Source organism: Phalacrocorax aristotelis, chromosome 1 (genome assembly GCF_949628215.1).
Source record: "Phalacrocorax aristotelis chromosome 1, bGulAri2.1, whole genome shotgun sequence".
In the NCBI taxonomy this organism is placed as follows: Eukaryota; Metazoa; Chordata; class Aves; order Suliformes; family Phalacrocoracidae; genus Phalacrocorax; species Phalacrocorax aristotelis.
Genome location: NC_134276.1, coordinates 4,690,649 through 4,706,787, shown reverse-complemented (window position 1 = coordinate 4,706,787; position 16,139 = coordinate 4,690,649). Strand labels below are relative to the sequence as shown.

Here is a 16,139-nt window from a genome sequence, read left to right as displayed (position 1 = left end):
TTTTCTTGTTTTGACCAAGGACAGGTTGGAAAAAATGCTGAAGAACAAATTTGTGACGTAAGTACTTCTATTTCAAAATGATTTGGAAGTGGGCTTTTGGGGGAAGAGTTCCTATTTTGTATATGTTCTTTTTCATTCCCAACTCAATGTCTTCTGGGTTAGCGTAACATCCAAAAGAGCATGAATTCCAGTTCCCTTGGTCCTGTTTGCCAGCTGCCCTTTCATCTCCGCATGAGACTGGCATCTGAATCTGCTGGCCTTTGGCTTTTGCTTCCCTGGGCAAGATCGTTTTTGTATCAGGATATCCTCCTTCCAGTATGTACCTGCACAGTGGTTTGCTCACTGTCTTGATCAGTTTTGGCTTTGGTGCTCTGCGTTCCTTCGCACTGCCACTCCAGTGGCTCTCTTTTGATGAAACTATCTTTTAATTTTTAAAAACCCCAATTGATTTTCCATTCCTGGTTGCTTGTGCAGCTCCCTTTCACAGTTCCCTCTGTGCTAAAAGACTGAAGGGTTTTGGTTTCCCTCCTTGGCCCCCAGGAATACTTCCTTTTCCCTACACTTGCCCATCTCTTCAAATAGTGGTGCTCTCAGTTTATCCCACAGAACATTGCAGGGCTGCTCAGCCCAGCGCTGGTTTTTCTGTTAATCGGGTACAGCCACGCTTGCACAACAGGATGGTGATGGAACCTCCCTGTGCCTCGTGCCTGCATAAGCACAGTGGACCTCAGTGAAGTCACTCTCTGTCCATTTCAGTCCTCCTCTCTTTGGACCTAGCTGATATTTGTGAGAGGACAGGGTTGCACTCAGCTGCTCCCATGGTCCAAGGAGAAAGAGAGTGAGTCAGCCCATCTCTGTCTCCTACTCTGTCTCTCTCTTTGACTGCTGGCAGGTCTGAGGCATTCCTGGCTTACACACATCAGTTACATGCATGGAACCTGTGCCAGTGATATACCTCATTTGGACCATGGCCTCGCATAACCCAAGCACATGGAGCAATATATTCTTTCCTGAGGTATTTCCTCCAGAAGCCTTCCCTGTGTTAGTGAAACTTTGTAGCTGGGTGTAAAGAGCTGATGCTTTTTAGAGAATTTAGTTTATAATTGGATTTAGCCAATGATACAGAAGGATGAAATTATTGTTATCAGGTTATTCTTTCTTCTCTGTCCACAACATCTGCTTGGTATGTGGAAAACTTGTCAACAGTTTTATCTTCCATTGAGTCTTGATTTCCAGTTATCAAACCTGCTGCATTTTTCACTGCATTTTTTCTGTTTGCTCTGCCATGATGCTGCTGTTTTCTACTGGTGGAAGTCACTGGTGGGAGTCAGAGAGAATCTGCTCTCAGATCTGTCAGAGGAGTAGAGGAACATTGCTGAAATATATCTCGCTATTTTTACAAAATAAAATAAAAATGTTTGTGTTACAAGCCTTTTGCACTCTGGGCTGTTACTTTTGCCTGACACCATGCCGAACAGTGGAGCTGTGTGGTTGGAGCTGTGCCAATGAGGGCACATTGTTTCCTTAAAAAAAAAAAAATCCACAAATTTCTGTGAAGCAATTCTCTGCAGAGCTCACTTCTGACTGAAATGCAACATTGCAATAATGCAAAAGTGTCTTGAGAGCTTAGCACTTCCTGCCCTGCATGTAGCTGAAGCACAGGGAAACATAGGATTCTTGCTATATAAAATGGTTTTTGGTTTCTGTCCAAAGAAGCATTGCTGGGAAGTCTGACATCACAGCACAGATTGGCATGGTGGTGGGGAAATGCCTCCTTAATTTTCCAGTGTGGCATTTAGCCAGAAAACTTTCCTGTTATTCCTTTCGTAGTTATCTTAAAGACTTTTTTTTTTCCCCTTGCAGAATTTCCTACGGTGAAGCAATGGAAATTCTGAAGCAAGCTTCTCCAAGTTTCACTTTCAAGCCAGAGGTAGGTAGTTGCCTGGTTGCTTGTCCTTATGCCTGCTCATGCACACAGCCAGCCTGAACTTCGTAGGTCTCATTTCTCTCTTTCTGGTACCACAAGTGGTGTTACTTTGCACAGGTTATCTGCCTCCTAGGGTGTTTGCTCAGCTGTAACCCAGGTATAACTTTTGCCCTTTGGGGGAGAAATGGGACCAATATAAGGAGTGAGTTCTGTAGCAGAACAACATGTAAAATTTGCAGGGAAGGAGGAGGTGATGACTTTGCTGTTGAAGGACCAAGGCTTTGGCAAAAGTGATTCTTTTTCCTATATGCGAGTAGTGCCAAGTGTGTTGTGGATTCAGTAGCAGTCATCTACTCTGTAATGGTCCTCAAATAAAGGAATGTTCTTAGGACAGCACCAAAAGTTTGACAAGGACTAATAAGCCAAAACCATGTCAAGATACCATGTCACCCAGATGTAGGTAAAGGGAATCTTTTGTCTTTCCAAAGTATAAATGGTGACTGGGAAAAAGAATCACAAGCTAGTCTTTCTAACACGGTTAGATCATGCCTTTCTGAAAATCGTGTTTTACCCAATTTCAAAAACACACCGGTTCAAGGTGGTGCTCATCTCATGTGTATATGGATTAATTTGTATCTCATTCTGATGCTTTGAGGAAAATAACTCTCTGGCTGAAGCCACCTTCGTAGCCAGTTGGGTAGCTGTCTCGTCTCTGTGTACAAGTGGGAATAGAACCTCAAAACCTGCATCTGTACTGCCTTGATCTGAGACAGCAGACTCAGGATATTTTCAGATGAGGAGAGTCTGCAGAATACCTGTTCTCCTCTTCCCCTTCCGCTCCCCCAGTATTCTTTGTACAACCTATAGCGTTCTGGAGGTCTCTAGTCAAAAGCCACAGAATTTATAACATTGCTGGAAGAAAGGAGAAGTGAAGGACATTGCAAATGTCCAAGGTTGCTGATAATAAAGAATTGATTGATAGGATACTGGGTTTTCCTAAATGAGAATTAATGTAGCATGTAACAGGACACAGCAGGGAAGAGAGCAGTCAGCCTAGTAAAGCTGCTTTCTATATACCAAAGGTAATGCTGAAATAAGGCTGGTTTGTTGGGATGAGTAAGCAGGTTTTGGATAGGTGCCTATTTCCCTTAAGTGATGCAGTGTGTGGTTTTGGAGGTTTTTTGTGTTTGTTTGGGGTTTTTTTCTGATTTGATACCAGGTGCTTGGGCTTAATGCAGGGATGATCTGGCCCTGTTCTGTGGAAGTTAAACCGTGTTATTTTCATTGCTTTATTCAGCCTTAAAACTTGTGAAACTCTTAGCAAATTCTCCCAGTGGCCTGTGTCAAGTTGCTGTACTCGTGCAGCTTTGAATAACATCAAACTGTCTCCCCTACGCAGGGATTTTGCTGGGTCTCTTGCCATAGACGGGGTGCACCAAAGCAGGATCTTAGTCCCTTTTGCTGTCTTTACAGTGGGGCTGTGACCTCCAAACAGAACATGAAAAGTACCTGGTGAAGCACTGTGGTGAGGTTCCCGTGTTTGTGTTCAACTACCCATATGACCTCAAACCTTTCTACATGCGGGACAATGAAGATGGAGCTCAACATACAGTGAGTCCATAGGTCACACTTCCACCTCTTCTTTGGCTAGGTATGTGTCTTAGCCTACTGATAGATAGACAGGTGAGGATAGTCATCTGCTGGGCCTCCAGTCAAGAAGTACAAGATAAGACATGACCATCAGGTGATCCTGTTCAGTTCTTTTCCTGTTGTAGAATAAATCTACAAAACAGGAACAAAAGGAGGAAGATTCAGGAGTTAAGCAAAAACTTAACACTGCTCAAGTCCTTTAAGACAGATTTGCCATAGTTTATTTTGTTTCCTGGTAGACTTCTCTACTACTAGGTGAAATGCCTAGAATTGCATGGCTCCATTATTCTCTTGTTATCCAAATCTACCATCCCTGTAATCCTCAAAGAGCAGATGGACACAAGACATAAACTCTTCCTCCACAGGTCTCATGTTTTGAAGATGTGGTTTCCCAGCTGAACTGATACAACCTGAAACACTGCTTCTACTAAAAAGAGCAACTGCCCCACTGTATAGGGGATAGAGGGGTAGTTGTATAGGGCTGAGAAGGACCTGGGAGTGCTAGTGGGCAGCGAGGTGACCCTGAGCCAGCACCGGGCCCTTGGGGCCAAGAAGGCCAACAATATCCTGGGGTGCATTAAAAGGAGTGTGGCTAGCAGATCGGGAGAGGTTATCCTCCTCCTCTACTCTGCCCTAATGACACCACATTTGGAGTACTGTGTCCAGTTCTGGGCCCCGCAGTTTAAGAAGAACAGGGAACTGCTGGAGAGAGTCCAGCGGAGAGCTGCCAAGGTGATCAGGGGCTGGAGCATCTCCCTTATGAGGAAAGGCTGAGACACCTGGGTTTGTTCAGCCTGGAGAGGAGAAGGCTGAGGGGGGATCTCATCAATGCTTATAAATACCTGAAGGGTGGGTTTCAGGAGGATGGGACTGGACTCTTTTCAGTGGTGCCCAATGACAGGCCAAGGGGCAACGGGCACAAGCTGGAACACAGGAAGTTCCACCTGAATATGAGGCAAAACCCCTTTGCTGTGCGGGTGCCAGAGCAGGGGCACAGGCTGCCCAGAGGGGCTGTGGGGTCCCTTCCCTGGAGACATTCACACCCCGCCTGGACGCGGTCCTGTGCCCCTGCTCTGGGTGTGCCTACTCCAGCAGGGGGTGGGACGGGATGAGCTCCAGAGGTCCCTTCCAACCCTTGCTATTCTGTGATTCTGTATGCCACTGTCACTTCACTGGCTTTAACTGTAGCAACAATTCAGCTGTGGGATAAGAGAAGTAATTCTACAAAACAAAACAGAAGAAAACCAGCCCAAACCTAACAGCATAGGTGATAACACTGAGATCCTAACACTTGGATCAGCACCTCAGTGCCATTGATCCATTGGTGTCATTACCACTAAAGCTGGCTCAAGGAATGGGGGCAGCTGGGGTAAACACAAGTTACAAGCATCATAGCAGCTTAAACTCCAAGGGAATCAGGACTTCAGGAAACTTGCCTATGTGTCTTTGCCTCCTTGGGAGCTGCTGTTGGGTTCTTTACACCCTGCACGGGCTTGCCTACATGCACAGGTTGTCACCAGAGTAACCCAGTGGGATTCAGTTCATGCCACCTGCTGTAGGTGTCCTAAGGCTGGAACACCACTGCACTTGCTTAGGTTTTCTGATTTTTATCACTGTGAAGTTCCCTCCCAGCCTTCTCCTGTCAAAAACGTACTTTTCAAGCATTTGCAAATACTTACCTAAGTGTCCTGGACTCGGTAAAAGAATTACAGTGGCTTTTTACAATCAGCCATCAAGTGTCAACTGTACTTCTGCTGTAGACTGTATGGCTACATGGCATGACTTACGATAGGTTTCTTTCTTTTAAGGTTGCAGCTGTTGATCTCCTCGTACCAGGAATAGGGGAGTTGTGTGGAGGCAGCTTGAGAGAGGAGCGACTGCCCTTCCTCGAGTCACGCTTACAGAGGTATGGAAAACCCACCAGTTGCCAGGAGACTACTCTGACCAAGAGAGTGTTTCAGCAGCTGTCAGTGGTTGGCAAGACAGAGGAGTGGAAGGGCAACTAATGCTATTTAAAAAAAGCCTATTTTTGTCTTTTTGATCTACCTTTATCTGAGTAGGTGATTGAGAAGTGGTGAAGAAGTTCTTGTGCTTCTGTTGTAGGTATGGAAACTGCCTCTGTTTTAGCTCATCAGAGAAGAGGAGGTTGTTTTATGCTAGGAGGCAGAGCAGCAGAATGCCTCAGCTCTCCTGGGACTGTCTAGAACAGGGTCTTGTTTGAGGCACTTCATCCTTGAGCCTTTTCTTTTCAGATCTTATGGCCGAGAGTGGATTGCAAAGGTGCAAGTTGTCACGTAAACAGAGCTTAGATATATTCGTCATCACATTGTGTAACTGAGGAACTGCAGTTTTGGTCGGAAGCTTTACTAGCTGCGATACAGCTGGCCTCAGTGGCATCATTTAAGAGAATATAGTTTTTTGCCAGCAGTTCAGTGGGAAACTTCATCGGAAGTGCCTGGGACCTGTACTGAGTCATATGGCTCTTTCCTTGCAGCTTTGTTCTGGATCATGTGACTTTGAGTAATTTTAGGCTAAATTCAGTGTCAGAATATCAGAGCTGCTGTTTAGTTAACAATAATTGACGTTATAGATGGGGTAATTCTCCATAGACAATTACTCCCTGGATCCTGTCTGATTGTTCAAAAGAACCTTTCATAACTCAGACGAGTCCATTTGGGCCAGTCATACACTTGTGCAAAGCAATTTTGAAGGAAGATTAATCCCAGAGTAACATCACTTGCACATTGGGAATGCATTTGTGGCTTAAATCAGCCGCATGCTCACAGAGATATATCTAGTCAGTGGAGAAGAGCAAAATCCATTTCAGCATAATGAATCCAAAAGGCGCAGGGCAATTAAAATCACCAGAACATTGGTTCTCAATTTGTGGTGTAGGATGATACTGTTCTCTGTGCTTCCTGTTACTCTCCCTGCGAATTCTCCCAAAGCAGGCATGCTTCAGCTGAAGCAAAGTACAGCGTTGTTTGCTGCATTTTTTCACTTGAAATTTTTGCTAGTGAGACCTGGAGCCCACAGCCCGCAAGGTGTGGGGCTGCAGGAGTGGTCCTTGTGGAGGCTGAAGCCAGACTTTCTTGTTCATCATGAAAGTTGTAGGAAGTATTTCAGACTACAAACAGTGTGTCATCGGGCACCTTAAAATACAGCTTAAAATACAGCTCTGCATTGAAGATGACCTGGAAACATAACACCTCTCTTCACATGTTTTTCTTAATTTTGAGTATTCAGGATCTGATCTGCTGAGCCCAAATGCTTTGATAAGGCTTTTGAGTTATAATTGCTGCAGACACAGCGTAACTAAGAGAGATAAAGAATGGAATTCTTGTCTCCTTATACACGCTTCATACAATAGCTCTCCAAGTCCTAGTTGGGGATAGCTGCAATGCACTGAAGATGAGAGAGGTGGTCTTTCTTTGCCTACGGTTTTCTGTTTGTGTTCAGAGAAATGGGGAAAAAATCACAACAGTTGCTGTGACTCTACCAGGGCAGGAAAAGGGGAGATAGTGCACTGGTAGCAGTTAGAAAAAGACATATTTTATTTAGTAGTTTACAGAAGTTGATACACATTAATAAAGCCATGGGAGCTGAATGGTTTTATGCACCATGGAAGGGCAGCCACATAGCCACACGTGAAGAGATTTTGACTCACTCATAAAGGAGGTTGGCTGCACATCATTGTGAATTTAATATTCAGGCCTGTACTCCAAACATTCACAAGTAGTTTACTGATATGCTTAAAGTTAAGAATACACACAAGTCTTTGCACGAAGCTGGGATCAACCCTGTGTGCTGTCAAAACAAACTACATTTTAAGCAGCATGTTGGGAATCTGTTCAAGATTGTCTACTGATTACCAGAACTGACAGGCACTAATTGTGTCTTCCTTTTCAGACTGAGCTTAGTCATCAGACCCTCCCTTTTCTTGTAGCATTCTCTTCTAAGCAAGTGCTGCTTGTGTGGATCTTCTCTGTTCCTTTACTTACAAGGGTTTTTCTTTTTGTTCCACAGATTAGGACTCAAAGATGCCTACCAATGGTAAGACACTGTCTTGGTCTGTAAGCTATATTTCTTCTTCTGAGGCCCTTTAAGCAACTCTTCTGGTTTTGTGATCCTGTTCTTGGCTCAGTTGCCCCTGCCGTCACTGCCAGTCTAAGTGGAACAGCCAGTTCATTTAAATGAAGTTTAATTTATTGCTACGTAGTCTATCTTCCCAATTTGTCCACTCACAGCACAAGTCATTCCTTTCAGGATTGCATGAAGTGGATTAATTTACAACCCATCAATAATTTTTGATATTAAATCATTAAGCTGTGTTCCATGTCGAATAGATTCTGACCACCATTGCATGAGATAAACAGATTGCAGAACCACAAGCAATTTGTGACCTTTAACAGCTCTATGAATAACTCCCTTTGCAATTGACAGGGCAATTGGGTCAAAAAATCTTCCCTAACAAAGCAGTTGAAGCAATTAAAACTGTCCTGCTAAGGAGACAGAACAACCTCTGAATTAACATTTTAGCCTATTAAAACAACAGAAGGATCTTAGCGTTCCTCTTAACAAGTGTTTCTTGGTACGTACTTTGTCACAGCTACCGAGAAGTGATAATGTGGAGAATTTTAAATTTAGAAGATTATATTCAAATACTTTGCAGTATTTGGAATGAGCATTAGGGAAGCTCCCTTAAAAAAAGCAGAGCAAGTGTAGGATTTTTCAGTCTCCTCTTCCCACAGTATGAAATCACTTAGGAACAGCCCAGTGCATGGCAGACCTTTACGTCATCCATTTGAAACAGGGTGAATGAAATGTCTTCCTTTATTGTTTGCGCTGATGGGCCAAAATACACCATATCACTTCATCTGATCCCAGGGTGATCAGCTGTGTGGTTAGATGCTGAGATATAGCCTGAGGAAGTCTGATGTTCAAGACAGAGCCTTCCAGCGCTACTGAGATAGCTCAGCCCTGCCTCCTGGTTCTGTCAGGAGAGAAGATTAAGACATTGCCTGTCATCCATTTGCATTTTCATGGGATATGTAGCAATCACATTCTGGAAATTCATTCCTTCTAGGATCTTGTTCTGGAGACTCTTTCCTCCTCTATTCCCTCCACTCCATCACAGATGATGTAACATCCCAGAGGAGATTAAAACTGTTGTTAGCCTCTGCCATAGCAGGGTCTGGTGTCCTAGCAAGGTTCAGGATAGGAGTAATCCTGGATGCTTCTAGACTATAGTCCAGAATCTGCCAGAAAACAGGTAGGTGGTTTGCCAGCATCCATCTTTTCAGTGGAGGTGGCAGGAGAGACTGAAATTAATCTCAATTTAGTGATTAAATTTAGTCTCCAAAGCTGGCTCTCAAACTCTTTGAAGAAGAGTTGAGTCATTCTTTTTTAGATATAATATTTGCTGACTTTAGAATGGGTATGAGATGTGGTCCCTTTTGAAATCCCTTATATGTTGCTGTATCTCTGTTTCTATCTGTTTTCTCTTCCAACTAGGCATGAGGATATTGTGGGGGCCAGATACTTCTAGGACAGCTTCAGGAGGGTCTTGTTTGTGGGAGAATCATTGGGCAAAGAGGCAACTGATGATCTGAAATACTCTTGTGCTTCTGCCCATTCCTACCTTTTAGAAAGCTTTTCAAAAAAAGTAGATAAAGGGATGTGGTCAAAGTCCTCTTAATCTTCTTCAGTTCACTGCATCTTTCCTGTTGTGAGGGTTTCTTTCCATAAAGAATATGAGTCGCAAAAGTATTTGTCTTGATTTTGCAGAGTTATTTTATCTATTTTTCACATTCCTTCCTCAGAACTGTAGATAGAAAAGAGCTCAGTGCTGTAGATGCCGATCTTGGCTAGACTTGGAGAGGTCTGTGGAAGTGAGGTGGGAAAGTCAGGTGATCATTTTACTCTGGGAAGTCACTTGCTTTCTCTGTGACCAGGGAGTATTGAGTGTATTGCTTTGTAAGCAGGGGTCCTGATCCTGTTTGCAGCCTCCAGGTGCCAGCTTAGCATGAGCAATAACAAAGCAGGGAACAACATGTCCCCGCTACCATCAACTTGAAGAGCATTTCAGACAGCCTTTCTGCATGTGAGGCAGCCATTTCCTCAGTCTGATCATCATCGTGCACATCAGTGGAGAAAATGGCCTCATACTGAACCCTTTATGGTCCAGGTACCTTTCTGATCTTATGGTGGAGCACTGGTGAAAGCACACAGTGGCAGAGCAGGTGTTATCGCTGTTGTAGAACGGATCTTACCGTGTTGTCTTGGCCTTGCTCCTGCTTTAGATGGAGAAGATGAACCTGTGTTGAGGTCTTTAATTCCTAATTTCAATTGCTTTGAAGCTTGAATGCTGAAGTGTTCTGTCGGGTCCTTGTGTGCTACGGTAGAAAGGAGTAGTTGGACTTAAGGAACAGCAGCACTGGTGAGCCACTTGCAATCCATGGCCTGCCACAGCACAGCACCCTTTAACCTCCTTTAGAACCCAGCAAAAACAGGAAGCCCATCGCTCTCCTTGGCAGGCACCTGGTCCTATTACTCCTGCTTTGCGGAGAAACCAGAGTGCTGTGCTGCACCGTACAGAGGCAGGCAGAAAGTCAGTGCTAAAGCTGGCCAAAATATGCCCAAACCCCACTCACATCAATGGGAGTGTTTTAGATTGGCCTCCCTGAATGCTTTTTGTGGTTTCCTGAAAAGTTGTAGCAGAGCAGAAACTGTCTGAAACCAAAGACAGTGTTTTATCCAGCATCAGAACCTGGTGATGCTTTGCATGTTTATTTTTTGAAACATTCAACAAAACGGTCTTTCAAATGCCATTTTACTCGTAGTTTTTCATTACCCTCATTTTTTTCCCTTTTTCTTCCCAGTAGAATATTCAGCTTCATGGACTGCAATATCTTTGTTCTTTCAGCCTTAGGTTTTTCAGACTAGTGCGGAGGCTTCAGTATAACAAAAGGGTTACATAAAAGATCAAGATTATATTTGTTTTGAAAGGAGGCCGAACAGGATACATTCTGCTTATGAATGGTCACTAAGAGAGCACTGATCTTCATAGTGCCTGGCCGTGCAGCGCAGGAGCTTGTGATGATGATAAAAGGGTATAGATTTTTAAAAGGATGAAAGGAAATGCTCTTCTAACTTGGCACATAACAAGCTCCTGGAATTCATTGCTGGGGGATGTTGTTGCAGCGTATACTTTAGTAAGATTCAAATCTCCGAAGAACTACCAGTCCTCCAGGTCCAGAACATGAATTCTGGGGCTACCTGGGGTCGCAGAAACTTACTTCACCCGTGGAATAATGTTGCACTGTCCCCCGGTGCAACCAGTGGTGGGCTCAGCTCTCCTCTTAAGTATGAGCTACTAGGAGAAATAGCTAGACTAGTTCATGACTGTTTTTGAGGTGAGAAATATCCAATGTCTGGAGATGTCTGAATGAAGGAAAACCTCAGGGAGCATTTTCCAGCCTAAAGGGAATTTTCTTTCCATCTGCAGGCAGTTACTTTTTCTTTCATCTGGGAAGAATGGAAAATTTCTCGATTCCTTTGCTTCTTCTAAGCACAGTCATCAGAAAGGATTCGCAGGCTTGATCCTCAGCACGTTTAATTCAGTTGACTTTTTCCATTAACTTTAATGGGCTTTCTTTCACTCCTTTTGCCAAAATGGCTTCTCAAAGTGCTTTGAGATCTACAGATGAAAGCTCTGGATAAGCAAGGGTAGGATTTATTATTATTGTTCATCTGGAAGAAGCTGAGTTATTTCATCTCCTTAAAATGACTTTATAAACTCTGTTGCCAGCAAAAGGGGAGAAAATATGCTAGGCTTAGTCTCAACTGTCTTTGCACAGGCTGAGATGTGTTTATAGACATCATCAGAAATGTTTGTGCTATTATTTATATTACTTGTTGCAGCTAGAGTTGTCACCAGCTGGTTTTCCAGTTCTGCTCAGAACTACTGAGCTGGTACAGATTGATCTGCCAGGACCAACACCCACATCGCTCACACTTAGGAGGTCTTTCCTGTTTCACAAGTCACCACCCTCAGCATCAGAGGCTGGTCATCCTTTTTGCAAACTCTTGAAAAACTGTTAAGTGGAGCTCCCCGGGGGCAGTTCCCAGTGTATTAGAGGAAACTCAAGTTCTTCTTAACGCGGTCTGTATAAAGTGGATAGAGATGGACCACCGTGCTGTTGCACAGACTATGTGTTCGTATTCTAAGCAAAATCTTTACCACAAGGTGTGGGGTGGGTACAACTGAGCCTTAGCAAGCCAAGCTAGCACCCAGCAGCACCAAGTAGAAAGCATAGGGATCAGAAGACTTATGTCCTACTCTTTAGCCTGCTGTTCAACTTCCCATATAGGCATAACTGCACTTTTTGTGTCAGTGCTAGTACGAAGAGGTAAGAGCTGCTGTGATTCTGTGAAGTCCTGCTTCTGGTTTTACTACTTGGGCAGTGGAGGGGAAAAAAACCCTGAAGATTGGGTTGAGTGTAATAAATGGCTTCCCAAATTTAAACTACTCTTAATGAACTGCAAGAAAAAATAGTATTTCATGGTATAAAAGGTGTACTGTTAAACTGAGTCTGGCAGGGCAATCTCTTGCAGCTGTAGAATTTGTGGGAGAGTATTTTTATTTTGCAAGTAGAGGTGATCAGTGGCATTACTTTGGCTTCACTCTGTTAAAATGTAGCCTTCAAGCCAACAAAATTCTGAAGTCCAAGCAAGTACACTTAAATATATATCTGTTTAAACAAGTGCACTTAAATATATATAATGTATGTTTTACATATTAATATATGTATAAATAGATATCTACACACGAATATACTTTTTCCTTGCAGTTCATTAACAGTAGTTAAACTTTTGAAACCATTTATTACAATCAATCCAATCTTCATCCTTTTCAGTGTTTTTCCCCTTCTATTCCACTGCCTAAGTAGTAAAACATTTATGCTTAAAGCATTTATATTTAAGTGTGCTTGTTTTTTTTGTTCTTAAAACTGGGATGATAAAATATTCATACACAGGTATTAGAAGCATGTAATACATCTGGTGTCACTCAATCCCTTACTAGTGCATTCATATAAAAAAAGTAACTTTGTGGCCTCAGGAAGCTCAGAAGTGGCCCCATAAATCAATAGAACCATTGAGATGTTTTTCACTCCTATTAAAATAAAACTGTTGGTGACAATTTATAGCTGCAAATATAGCTCCTGTGTATCACATCAGCTACAGTCTGGCTGGGAAATGGGGAACTCTAAAGAAGAACCATCATAATCTTGTTGACACCCATGGATTTGGAATTTCTGCTTCCAAACACTTTGAGTTTTCTGTGCACAGCAGGTGCCCTTTTCCAAAATGAAATGTCTTGTTCCAGATCGTATTTTTGGAGAAGATCTGTATGTCCAAGATTTTTTGCTGACTTAGCGTGGAAATAAATGAATCAGTCTGTAAGAGCAAATGGGGAAAAAGTAACAAAAAGCCATCATAATTACTTTAAAAGGAAAAAAAAATCTGAAGGAATATTCAGCAGACAGCAAGATCTGTTTAGGCTTCTGAAGAAGTTACTGGAAATCAAATTACTTAAATTCTTTCATCTTCTTTTCAATAATCTGTTGTAGGGCAGATTGCAGCACCAGCGTGGCAAGGGCTACCCAAACCCAGGCAGGCAACTCCATCTCCAGCAGCAGAAATGTTTTGTGCCTCTGCTAGGAATGTTTTAGATACTAAAACTTGCAAAGATGCTTTCCATGTGAGCAGAGCTGTGATGTTAAAGCGGTTCTTCATGCCCAGATGAGTTCTTGCTCCAAAACAAACCAGGCTCTAGCGTATCGGCAAAGCATAAGTATGCTGGTTTAAATGTGTTTGTACTTGGCCTTTCTGCTGATACAATTCTGCCTGTCTGGGAGCCGCACCTCTTCGCACCCCTGACCAACGCCGGCTGTGTTGGCAGAAATCCACAGTGGTTAGGGTCAAAGGGAAATGATTAAGATGGAAAGGAAAACCCTAGATAAAAAGCTCTGTGTAATTACATCAGCATAACCATGCTGCAAATATAACTCTCTGTTTAAATTACAGGTATCTAGACCTCCGAAAATTCGGCTCAGTTCCTCACGGAGGCTTCGGAATGGGGTTTGAACGCTACCTGCAGTGCATCCTGGGAGTTGACAATATCAAAGATGTTATTCCTTTCCCCAGGTTTTCTCACTCCTGTCTCCTGTAGCTCAGCAGTTGACTCATGTGGAGCAAACTGCAGGTGTGACTGTATGTATATAACATGAGGATGTGACTAAGTATGTTTTAGTAGGAAATTGAGATAATTTTTACAGCAGTGAAACTCTTGGTAAATTTAATACTGGCTTACTGAAAAGAATATTTGTTCTGGTGAGATGATGGAAGCACACGTGCAGTTAATTTGATAGCAGTTCATGTCTTCAGTGCACTTCCGGAATATTAAGAAATCCCACTTAACTAAAGGGTTAAGTTTCTCGTGAGACTAGTACAAGCCATGGAAGTACCGAATAAGCGTTGTTGGGAAGTAGTGGGCGTTTTATGTGAAATATTAGTAAGGAGGTGTGACCTCCTTAAAACGTACTGGGAGCCAGGACTGCTGTGAGGCTTTAATAGGTTTTAATTAAATGCCTGCACAGTGCTTTGAAGGTTGAGTGTTATAAAATGTGAAGTATTGTCTACTGTAAACCGTGATTCTCCCCACCCTGACTTAAACGCCAATATTGTTTACCTTGGAAAAATCAGCCAAACCTAGTAAGGAAAAATGTCACATTGGAACTGCTGGAGTGAATTAGGTGAATGATGTTTGATTTTGTGAATCATCAATAAAGATGTACACTAGGTTGTTTTGTAACTCTGTATGGTTTCTTCTTCTGTCACCAAACCGTAGCACTCAGCATCGTAGTGTTCCCTTCAGTGTCTGTGGTAGATATTTCCTTTTCCGTATACCCAAATTAGTTGCACAACTTCTGCAGGAGGGAGGTGTTTTCTGTCTCCAAGAGAACACATGTTCATAGCAGAAAGAAATGTTCAGTTAGATGAGAGCTCATTCATCTCTCCAGAGCCAACTTGCAGTTAATTGGTGTTTTTTGTTATTGCTTTGCTTTTTTGTTGTTGATATTGAGAAAATATCTCGCGCTCATGGACCAAGCAGTTTTGTCTATATTTTGAAACAATCAACATATGCTCTCAAGCACTGCATATGTATTAAGTAATTGCTTATCACTATAGGATCTGAACTCCTTGCAGTCTTTAATGGGTTTACGCTCTCAGCTTCCCTGCCAGGTAAAGAAATATTCATTTCTGTTTTGAAGACAGGATTATGGGAAGATGAAGTGACTTGCCCAAGGCAATTGGAAACCAGTGGTTTATTTGGGACTTGAACTGAGGCTTTCCAGCATCCTTCTTCCCTTCCAAATGATCACAATCCAGCAAATGGTCATTTGCATAGTGCGTACTACTCTGGAGCCCCAGACGGCTGCAGTATAAACAATATATACAACGAGAAAAAGCAAGGTAACAGCCTTATTGCTAATGAACCCCATGTAAATTGCCACATACAACGTGAAGTGACTGCCGAGCAGTCCTGAAGTCTTCTTTTCCCAGCAGATGAAAGGGATTGAAAAATAGTAATCAAATAGCATTGCGCTGGTAATATTGCAGTCACAGTTCTCTCTGGTAGGGCTGTATAATACTGCACCTGCAGTATCTAAAAATACATATTTATGTCAAGTGGCACCTGCCGTGTTTCAGTTTGGTCCGTGGCCGGGGCTTTTACGTGTTATGATCATGCAAAACAACATCACCGCAAGGTCATTGTTTTGGGGTGTTTGTTGCATGCACTGAGACATCTCCTGCATAGCAAGATTTTTTTTCACGTCTCCTTGATCCGCTTGATTAGGCAGGTGTTAACTGTGCATTTGCTGGTTTGCGTTTCCCAGTACAGCCTGAGTTGGTAAGTCTGGTTCCACGAAACGGTTCAAGCACCTGCCTTGCTTTTGAAACCACTGAGAAGTTCTATGTAAAACACCGGAGTATCGTCTTGCATTTGGACCACCTCTCCTTTTAATGCATTTGTCTTAACTGTTACTGCTGGCCTTTATGTTTTGGAATTACTTCTCTCAGCAGAAAGATGTGGAAAGAGTACAGCTGCCAAACAGCCCCATCCGTGCCGTGTTCCTAAACAACTTGTGATCAGCAGGTGTCCTTATGAGATCCTTAGTCACTGGATCTGTCACAGTTGCTGTAAATGAGAGCGCTTGAACTGGAAGCCCATCTGCAGAGTGGGTGGATGGCAAAACCATCTCCCGTCCACTCTGCTCTCATCCCCGCAGCAGCTTTGGGCTGGCTGTGTTGGTTTTGGCATCAGCAGGCTTTTCTCACCGGGAAGTCATTGATCACCCCATGAGATGCCAGATCTGATGGGCGGGGTGGGGCTCAACAGCGACAGGTGAAAAACAGGGTGTGGAGAAGACGACTACGGAAGGTGCCAGAAAGGCCTATGATAATGTGGCCGTGAGTCACAAGTTACAGGGAGGGA

At 43.1% G+C, this 16,139-nt stretch overlaps 1 protein-coding gene across 2 annotated transcripts in view; it reads left to right on the top strand.

Annotated features, from left to right (window-relative positions):
* The window catches only part of NARS2 (asparaginyl-tRNA synthetase 2, mitochondrial), a 54,749-nt gene extending 40,296 nt beyond the window's left edge, over positions 1–14,453 (top strand). Inside the window, exons 9-14 of one of the 2 annotated variants that reach the window (XM_075075865.1) lie at positions 20–57; positions 1,864–1,930; positions 3,401–3,538; positions 5,386–5,483; positions 7,604–7,630; positions 13,667–14,453. In XM_075075865.1, the coding sequence (XP_074931966.1) occupies positions 20–57; positions 1,864–1,930; positions 3,401–3,538; positions 5,386–5,483; positions 7,604–7,630; positions 13,667–13,811 (513 nt within the window). In that variant the 3' untranslated portion in view covers positions 13,812–14,453. Of the gene's footprint in view, positions 1–13; positions 58–1,863; positions 1,931–3,400; positions 3,539–5,385; positions 5,484–7,603; positions 7,631–13,666 lie in introns of both variants that reach the window. The other variant, XM_075075784.1, reaches the window with a different exon arrangement.
* Positions 14,454–16,139: the final 1,686 nt, after the last annotated feature.